Below are 9,325 nucleotides of genomic sequence, written 5' to 3'. Positions count from 1 at the left end.
AAAAAAAAAAAAAAAAAAAAAAAAAAAAAAAAAAAAAAACTTTAAACTTCGCAAAGTCACATATGCGCAGAACGAGCATTTTGTGGCATTCGTCATAATCGAATTGTCTATTTCCATAGCTTAATTAATACTGTTAGACGAAATGAGACTCTTTGGAAATGAATCCTCGTCATTATTTGCCATCTCTCATTCAGGAGTCCCAAGGTGGCACATTCTTGTTTGCGCTAAAGCCCATTGAAGAAAATTTTCACATTATTTTCGTAGATTCAGCTGAGTACAAAAACTGTAGAGTATTGTATAAAAACCCTTCAACAACTCCAATACGTACTTAGTATCAGAATGCAGTCTGATAGCCTAGTCGCAGTCGTGACTGGACAGTGTTCTTGGCAATCATTCGTTAACAAATCGATTAACACGTTAAAAATTCTTGGAAGAGGTCAATTAATTTCTGCACCATATATTTTATGTTAGAAGCAAAAAAGTAGTGATTCCATCGAGGATCGAACTCGAGACCTCTCGCGTGTGAGGCGAATGTCATAACCAACTAGACCATGCAACCTACTGTGGAAAATACCTGAAGTAAGAAAAATAAGAAGCAAAAAATAAAACTCTGGCTCGAAAAGTATTATGTTTTGTGAGATTTCAGCTGAGAATAGTGCCTGGAATACTATCTTAGATGAGCGGTGAATGATTACAGTACACCCTAAGATTAAGCAGTAAAAACGTAGCTGGGTGCTGTTTAAAGGTTTTTTCATATATTATTTATATAGTTTTGCCTCTTTAATCAGATGAATCTACCAAAAAAAAATGCGACAAATTTTGGCACAATAGGCAAAGTGGGATTAAGAACCGGGGTAGTCAGGTTGATGACATGACATTTGAGGCTTTGACTTTCACGCTTATCTCACATTGATAGTTTCGTTCCCTAGACACCCTCTTCAAAAATCCTTGTAATTTCGTGGATTGGTGCTCGCGCCTTCTCACCTGAGCCAATATTGCGATCTATTATAGGCTTTTTCTTTATAGTTTTTCATTAGTGGTGGAGTCTTACATCCCTCAAGTGACACCTTATAATATAGTGTTTTTTATAAAAAGGAATTGTAAGTAAATCAGATAAATGTATCAGACTATTCAAGCTCATTGTGACAAAATTTGGCGAACGCTTTTTATTCTCGAAAGAAGAAACTACTGTCACAATTGTCTCGGAGATTTGAGCATGTTCCACCAACAAATTATCAGTTGATACTTGGCACACTCGGTCTCGCTGATATGGATCAATGCCAAATTTTTTTTTGCAAGATCGCAAGCATATATGTTAGTTTAGTTCGGTAAATGTACAACAGTGTATTATACTGAAATATCATGCCTTTCCTTCTGTGTTTGCCTAGCCCAGGGAAGATTTTTTTTTTTTTTTAAGAAATAGAACTACTATTTATGTCCAGCCGGCTTGTAGTCTTTATTTTTGAACATGATGAGCGTCGGGAAGGACAATATGTGATATGCGCTTCTTCCTTGACCACGCTGGGAGCATACAAAGTCGAAAAGTGAGAGTGACAATGGAAGCCTTGAAGCGATGCTCAATTCACGAATTTTGAATGCGGGAAAACTTTCGATTTAAAAAACCCTCCCAAGTAGTCGAAACAGTCTTACTTGAGAATTAGTGTCACAGATGAGAAAGCATATTATGCTGCAGGAACACCCCGGGCACATAAATTCAGTCACCAACCATCGTCTCTCCCTCTTTTGAAGCAGAGTAATATATAATTCCAGGGGAGCACTGCCCAGCGTGAGGCATTGAAAAAATTAGTTCGCCTTACAAGTTTACGCAAAATGTATTTTTGTGTTGAAGCTCTTGCAATTGGTCAAGTAGAGAGTTTTTCGACCTGACATCCTGTGAAAACGCCGAAAAAGCAAGATGAATTTCTCTTGCATTGTGATGTATTTCCAATCCATTAATTGAGTTAAATGTTCGACGTAATGAAATCATGGATGCGTTTCGGTGTCTAGCCGAACTATATTGTGAAAAAGAAAGAGTAAGTAATAATACAACAGTAAAGAGTAAAGAAATGAAATATGGAACGCTTTGATAAGAAAAGTGGGCTTTGCTTAGCGTCGTACAGAACTAGTGTCGGCCACACATAGTCTGGATGCTCAAACGTAAAATCATAGGGCCAGCCTATAAGTAAAGTGTTTGGCGGTTTGTTTCGTGCGGCAAGTTTTCGATCGATCGACCTCCGGGGATCAGATCTGCAAAACGGCGTGTCGTGCGGGGCATAGCAGGCCATGATGGTCTTGAGTTGCGGGACTTCGTGCGGCGGATTCGACCGATCTAACCGGAGTACGGCGATCTGATCGTCAGTGTCGAACAAGCAAAGGTCGGCAAGACAAATCTACAAGTCACGAGCCAAAATAAAACTTTGCAAAAAAACTTTATTTTTCCATGCGTATAAAGACTGATATTGTTTCGTCACCATTAATGGCAAAAAGCAAAATTTCAAACCATGCGAGAAAAGACCTGTAGTCTTTTTGCATTTCCTCAATCTTCCTCTTCGTCACTGGTGATATCTTCATCACTGTCTTCAGCAGCACGCGTGGCATCGCAAACCTTGTCGTCAATGTGAATGTCATCATCGTCCTGATCGTCCTGATCGTTGTCCTGATCATCGTCATCATCGTCATCCTCGTCATCACCATCGTCTTCGTCTTCGTCATCATCGTCATCGTCATCATCATCGTCGTCATCTTCGTCATCATCCATGTCGTCTCCATGGCTTCCAGTGTCATCGTCCTCATCGTCCTCTGGAGTTGGATTGACATCTCGCCACTCAACATAATTGGCACTAATTAATTTCTTGCATTTTGGAAGGACCATGGGGTCAAACGGGAAGTATCCTTCAAGGTCCAAGAATTCTTGTTTATGCCTGAAGTTTCCAACAGATGAAGGAAGGTTGGAGGTGGCCTGGGCCATCTGTTCTCTTCTGTTATTGTCGATGATAGTTTGGCAAAAACATACGCCGAGCATCGATGCAATATCGGAGAAAGTAGCCACGACAGTCTCGTCGCAAAATTTGAGAGGATTGAACCTAGTGAGAATCACTCTCAGGAAGAACTTGTCGATCTGGCTTTCCCACTCGCTCTCCCCGCTTTTGATGTCCTCCGGGGCGCGGGTCAACTGCTTGTGCCTGAAACAGAAAATATAAAGCAATGCCTGGAAGGTGGCGTAGAATAATTTAAACCTTTCCATGCCACCTGTGGCAGTGGGCATAGCGGAGCCTGTATTCGCAGAGTCAAGGTCAAGAACCTCTTTTTCACGCTCGGAAATGTACTTGTTGACCCAGCCAATTAAGTATGTGACAATGAAAACTACCTGATGTTTCGTCAAGTTCTTGGCACGTGAGATGTAGGATGCCAAGTACTGAAGGGCCTTGAGGCGCTTCTCGGTGACCTCGAGTGGATTGAAGGCGGTGTCAATGAGCAAGACCAAGAAAGAATCGGCCAACTCCGGCTGGTACTGTGAAATATGGAACATGAGATATTGCACGGATTTGGTGAAATGCGTGGGCAAGACGTGAGTTTTGAATAGAGAAGTAAGTGTGTTAAATAGACTGACTCCGTTTCCCGAGTCCAATTCCTCCGCGGTGAAGGCACCCTTCGTCGACTTCAAAAGCAACTCCAAGCTGGAGTCGAGTTTAGAAACCAACCGCTTGATATTCTTGGTGGAGGTCATTTCGTAGATCTCGGCGCCGGTCTCGAGATCATCCTCGTCGTCGTCGATGTCATCGTCGATTTCCTCGTCGTCCTCATTGATGAGCTCCTCGATAAGATCGTCATCCAAATCGTCGATTTCATTCTGCAATTCCACGTCCAACTTGATGCAGCACTCCACGATCATCTGCCACACGGGGAACTGCAAGTCCGGACAGTATTTCATGATCGTCATGCAGTGGTTGACGTAGTTGAAGATTTCAACAGGGGCCGAGGACAAGTGGTGGGGGAACTCCCGCGAGAGCGTGGAGGGGATTGTGTTGATGCATGTGGGGATGTATGTGATGAATCTCTTGAGGAGATTGTGATGCGGATAGGTATCGTCCTTTACGTCAGGGAACTCTCGCACGAGCTTCTTGATGATGTCATGGAGGTACTTGGGGTATGAGGAGACGAGCACATTGATGAACTGTGCATATACGTCGAGAAAGCCCGCGAAATCGGCAGATGCTTTTGCTTCGTGGGGCACCTCTAGCCATTTATAGTTTATGATGGCTGTCAACAAGGCGGCCGACGCGGAGTTGTCGAGCTTGGCGATGTTGGCAATGAGGCTTTTCAATACGATGATGAAGTTTGGAAGCGAGATGGCATCTGAATGGGCCACAGGCAAGCTGATTTTGGACGTCAACGAGTTGACTTTTAGCGTGTCGTTCTGTGTGTGTTAGTACTGGCGCAACGAGTAAACCCCCAGACAAAGGCGGATAGGCCGCTTTGGGAAACATACCTTTTCTAGCGAGTCCATGGCAGACTTGACGAAGATGGAGTACATTTGCTCGGATATGTCGTCATCCCTTGTGTCCTTGCGGGCTCTCTTGGCAGACTTGCGAGCCTCCTTGATGTCGCGTTTTCTACTGAGAGGATCATGCACGGACATTATCATTTTGCGGGAAAATCGGTCCTTTCGATTTGAAGAAGGCAGGGAGATGAGGTGGGGCGCGATGGCTTTTTTCCTTTGCCTTTTCAGGCCGGTCTCCGCTGCCGGGTGCAGGGCTGCGGCTGCGCCGGAGGGCGGGGTCACGTGACGAGGGTCCTTGCGATCGTTGGGGCCGGGGCATCGAAAGCAGGGAAGAGGAGCCGGGTGCCCTGCTTCTTTTGTTGCTGGTCTGTATGTCTGTTTTCGCTGGAGGTCCAGTTTTTTCTTGTCAGCCTATTCATGGTTTTCATGCAGTTTTTATGGGGCACTTCAGTTCGATTTCTCTATTGAGCTCTACTGACCTTTTGTAGGTCTATAAGGCCTGTTGAAGTATTCCATTGCAGTCCAAATTCTTCTTCTCGGATTCTTCTTGTTTGTGGGGGTCCCTTGCCTTTTTTGAGGGAACCTCTTGTTTTTATTCTCTTGTGGATGTATTATCTTCGCCTACTGCAGGTCTGGTATCTTCGCCTCTTGCAGGTCTAGTACCCTCGCCTACTGCAGGTCTATTAACTTCGCCTCTTGCAGGTCTATTACTCATCCTCCGTCCAGCCTATTTCAGCACAGAGAATGCAAAGCCCTGTTCCAACATGAGTCTACAGTGAGACCCACCCTCCATGGCTTCTTTCTTTTTTTCTGGCTGGCGGTGGAAGAAACGGTAGGTTAATTAGGCATCGGTGCCTTTGTTCTGCGCACTACACGCGGAATCTCCCATTAAGTAGCACATACTAATAAATTGAAAAGATGGCTGGAGTCGCCGCCCATTGAAAAATGGCCATGTGAGTCAAAGACACCAAAGCGACACCTATTTTGAGCCCCTGTCATGTCGGCGTGCCGTGAGGGGGGACGCGGAAAAGAACACGCACGGTGCTCTGGAACAGCATATGAGCCAATGCTCCCAGGGCCAAGGTGCACCACCACTGCCAACGATACTGTCGAAGCAAGTCACCCAAATCTGCCCCGCTGCTCCAAAGACGAAGTCTCGGAGGTAAAAAAAAGAAAAGGAAAGAGACGAAATCTCGAGACAAGCTCAAATTAAGACTTTCCCCTTGAGACCGGCTCGTCGCCACGGCCGGCTATCACCAGCCACCACCATCAATAATAAATAGGCCCCTCGCGCTCGGCCCCGCTAAATTAGACCCGCAGATCCCGCCAGTTATGATACCCTGGAACACCGGCGGACTTAAAAACACACCTCTCCAATACCCCACCTGCCGCATCCAACGCCCCGTCCCTGCTCAAAATTTCTGGTCTTCTTTTCGGTCCCCGGCTGGCCGGGCAGCACAGGGCAGTGGGCCGGTCACGTGCCGGCGCCGCCGCACGCCGGCGTCCCCCCATATCGGCACATCACGTGCTCGGCCCGTTCTGTCTTCCCTCTGCTTCTGACACCTTGGACCCGAATGGACGTTAAAACGAGGGCATTGCCGCTTTTGGCTATGGCGGACCATATCTCGCGGGCCTCGGCTTTCCGCTACGGCGCGTTGGTCGGCCTGCGGCTCCCGCAATCTGTGACCGTGACTGACGCCTTTGACATCAAACATGATGCCGGTGGGATGGACGTGGAATTCCTTCAGAAGAAGCTCGCGCTTCTCCAGACGGTGGTGCCGGCTGCCGGGCTTGTCGGGCTCTATTGCTGCGACCCCAACCGCGAAGTACCCCGGCGTTTCGCATGCCAGTTGGCTGAATCTGGCGTTCTGGAGCCTCTCATCTACATGGTCCCATGTGCCGAGGGCCGGTACGAGTGTTTTTCGGTGGACTCCGGGGCCCCGGTGCCCTACTCCTTGGTGCCCGGCGAATCTGAGGTCACCGCCGTGGCGACCGTGCAGAACCACGCCAACTACTCGCTGAAAGACTCGGGTGGAAAGCTCGAAACCGCCACAAGCATGGGGCCCTCGTTCCGCCAGTTGGAGGAGCACGTGAGGGCACTCTTGCGACCCGGAAACCTCGGGGCGCTGGTCGAAAAACACCTCGTGCACTTGGCCCAACTTGTGCAGAACTTCAAGGGGCCGGCGGCGCCCGAAAACCACGAGGCCCTCGCGGCCCACTTGTCTTTGTTGGCTTCCCAGATTGCCACCGTGAAGTGTGCAAATGCCCAGCTCGCTATCCAAACGACAGCCATGGACAAACGGGGATACAGACAGGCCCTGGAGCCGCGCCGGAACCGAGGCGGAGCCCCGTCTACGGGCCTGTGAAGGCACGTGGTACGAAAAGCGTTTATTCTGCGTTATAAAACGTGCCCAAGAACTAAAGATGATTCCTCCTGCCCGGAGTATGGCCGCGGCCCGTCAGTCTGCCAGCGACTCGCTCAAGTAGCGGTTTTTCTGCTGCACGCTCGGCACGACCCTGTCCTGGACCTCGTTGTGGCGTTTCTTGTACGCGAAAACCATGTTGGCATCCTGGATCCCAAACTTCTTTGTGAGTTTCAGATAGAACAAGCCACACGCGTTGCATAGCGTGCGCGAGCCGTCGGGGCCCCGCCTCCACTCGGGCGTCTGTGTCAGCTGGCAGTGGGAGCATATTGTGTCGGACTTCTTCTTGCGGCCCCTTTTCTTGGCCGGCGTGCCCTGGGCTGTATGTAGCGGCAGGGAGGGGACGAAGGGTCCCGATGCTACTTGGAGCGTGGCTGCTGCAAAGGGGCCGCCCGGGTTCATGGCACCTTCGTCTTTCCACGCGTGGCTGGACCCGGCCCGCTGGTCGAACTGGTACTGCGACGTACGTAGCGATGGTTGCTGCCAGTGGGCTATGCTTGGCTGTTGTTGGTTTTGATAGGCCTGAGGGAAAGTGGGTGGCACAAGATGGTATTCCTGGGAATAAGGTGGGCAGGATGTTTCCTGATGCCTGATCTTGAATAGGATTTCGTCAACGGACGGGAGCCGTTCTCTGCGCTGGGTGTCGGCGGGGCTCAGCATGGGGAACTGGCTGGACAGATCGGTCTCTGTTTCGGACATGGCGCCTCGGCCTATGGGAGTGACGATGGGAGGGCTCCACAAATTTGGATGGGAAGAGCGACTCACTTTCTCCCACGAAGAGTCGTACATCTTGAGCACAGGAAACGAAAGGCGGTGTCTAGGACTTCACAGAACCAGCTGTCTGATCTCTTTTTGTGTGGAAGCAAAGTGAAGCAAGAACAATTCAGATTTTGCTCTTTGTTTGCAGACATGGTACGAGAACTAGAGATCGGAAACGGGGGCTTATGTTCAATATCGAGCTAGGCATACCCCAATTGTGGAGCATGTCAAAATATTGAGATTTTGGTACAAGAAGCAGAAAATTCGAGGAAAAAGCAGGAAGGATTAACGGACACGAGAGGGCAGACACAAAAGAGGAAAAAAGAGGCCGTTCTAGCGCATGCTTCGGAGACCCGAAGCGGCTGTACAGGCTAGCATACTGCAATTACAAGTACCCCGAATGGTGGCATATGAGCGAGCAGATCAAAGATCTACAAATCCATGGCTGTGTCGATATGCCGTGGCGAGACGCATGACTAAATGCGAATTGGCTACGTGGCTGAGATGCCTGTTGATTCATCAGGGGCAGGCTTCCGCCATTATCTGAGTGAATATATTCATGCTCATGTTCTAATTTGCACCACCTTCCCGACTGCAATTGCAGTGGGTGCATAATAGACGAAATTTCTACTATGCCGCGTGGCCGCGCAGAGCACCGAATGCACGAGGTTTGTCAGCCCTACTCACATGGTACGACAGCGGTGCCGACTGACAAGACCATGCTGGGACGGGCGGAAACAAAGAAGAAAGTACAAGAAAAAGCGTACCTGCGAGCGGCCTTAACCATAAGGCGCAGGGTCAGCCTGCAAGAAATAAGTTGTGTTTTCGTTACTGTGGAATTCTGACAGTTTCACAAACCTGGTCCCCCTATGAATTTTGCTGTGCTCAGCTCTACACGGGTGGCCGTCCGTCGCGATCCTTCCCTTTGAAAGCACTTCGAGAAGATGGTGTGCTGGCATAAGCGAGTATGGGAGGTTCAAGTCACATCGGATGTGTCCATTACGGTTTTTACGAAATCTGCTCATCATGAGGCATAGCCAGGGGACCTAAACCCTTGGCCGTGGCCTTTGTGTTTTCCTTCTGGTCAAGAAAAAAAGGTCACAAGAAGCGGGAAAAAAGATGGGGTAGAATCATTATGGGGCGATGTTCGCGCCTCGATGCAGCGCCCATTGTCTGCCTCTTCCGGGCGAGATCTGCGTCGTTCAATTTTCTGAATTCGCGTATTCACGGGTGTTCAGTATGCAGAAGAGTCGACAGTAGTACGGGTTTTAAGGTTTCGAGAGTCCAATGTTTTAAGGTTAAGGGTCTTATCGGTTGCGGCACACCATATTTAAGAGCCCCAAGAGATTTTATGTTCGCATCGGTATCGGCATCGGTGTTCGGTCACCACTTGCCCCGGAATTAAAGGACAATAGGCAAGCGAGAGGAAACGAGCACCAGACAATGGAGACCGAATGCAACCTGACAAGGTGCGCGAACAAAGAATAAATCATGAATGATGGCGCAGGAGAATCGACACAGGACAGGAATACCGACAGGGCAGGAATATCGACACAGGGCAGGAGAAAGCCGACGCAGGCTGCTGAGAGCTTCCCAAAGAGGAAGTGATAAAAATCCCGAAATAATAGAAAAAAAAAAAAAA

General features: G+C 48.7%; 3 protein-coding genes and 1 non-coding gene across 4 annotated transcripts; 1 reads left to right on the top strand and 3 right to left on the bottom strand.

Annotated features, from left to right (window-relative positions):
- Window positions 1-485: 485 nt before the first annotated feature.
- Window positions 486-559, bottom strand: METBIDRAFT_t131. Its single transcript has one exon. It is a non-coding gene; the product is annotated as a tRNA-Val (tRNA).
- A 1,977-nt stretch (window positions 560-2,536) lies between these two features.
- RRN3 (rDNA-binding RNA polymerase I transcriptional factor) lies at window positions 2,537-4,645 on the bottom strand (the record flags this gene model as incomplete). The annotated part of the gene is made up of 2 exons (XM_018857416.1): window positions 2,537-4,417; window positions 4,490-4,645. The coding sequence occupies 2 exons, from the start codon at window positions 4,643-4,645 to the stop codon at window positions 2,537-2,539; spliced, it is 2,037 nt and encodes a 678-aa protein (XP_018711923.1).
- A 1,246-nt stretch (window positions 4,646-5,891) lies between these two features.
- Window positions 5,892-6,914, top strand: METBIDRAFT_183841 (uncharacterized protein). The gene has a single exon (XM_018854789.1). It carries the CDS (start codon window positions 6,076-6,078, stop codon window positions 6,865-6,867), a length of 792 nt encoding a protein of 263 aa, XP_018711922.1. The 5' UTR covers window positions 5,892-6,075; the 3' UTR covers window positions 6,868-6,914.
- On the bottom strand, window positions 6,914-7,890 carry METBIDRAFT_183832 (GATA-type transcription factor). Its single transcript, XM_018854788.1, has one exon. It carries the CDS (start codon window positions 7,711-7,713, stop codon window positions 6,961-6,963), a length of 753 nt encoding a protein of 250 aa, XP_018711921.1. The 5' UTR covers window positions 7,714-7,890; the 3' UTR covers window positions 6,914-6,960.
- Between the last annotated feature and the right edge of the window lie 1,435 nt (window positions 7,891-9,325).

This window comes from Metschnikowia bicuspidata (genome assembly GCF_001664035.1).
Source record: "Metschnikowia bicuspidata var. bicuspidata NRRL YB-4993 chromosome Unknown METBIscaffold_3, whole genome shotgun sequence".
Classification (NCBI taxonomy): Eukaryota; Fungi; Ascomycota; class Pichiomycetes; order Serinales; family Metschnikowiaceae; genus Metschnikowia; species Metschnikowia bicuspidata.
Note: the sequence above shows the minus strand (reverse complement) of the source record. Positions and strands in the feature narration are given on the sequence as shown.

What these genes read in the sequence shown, in the direction of transcription:
- METBIDRAFT_183832 (XM_018854788.1), bottom strand. Translation starts at nt 7,713, where the DNA reads ATGTACGACTCTTCGTGGGAGAAAGTGAGTCGCTCTTCCCATCCAAAT.
- METBIDRAFT_183841 (XM_018854789.1), top strand. Translation starts at nt 6,076, where the DNA reads ATGGACGTTAAAACGAGGGCATTGCCGCTTTTGGCTATGGCGGACCAT.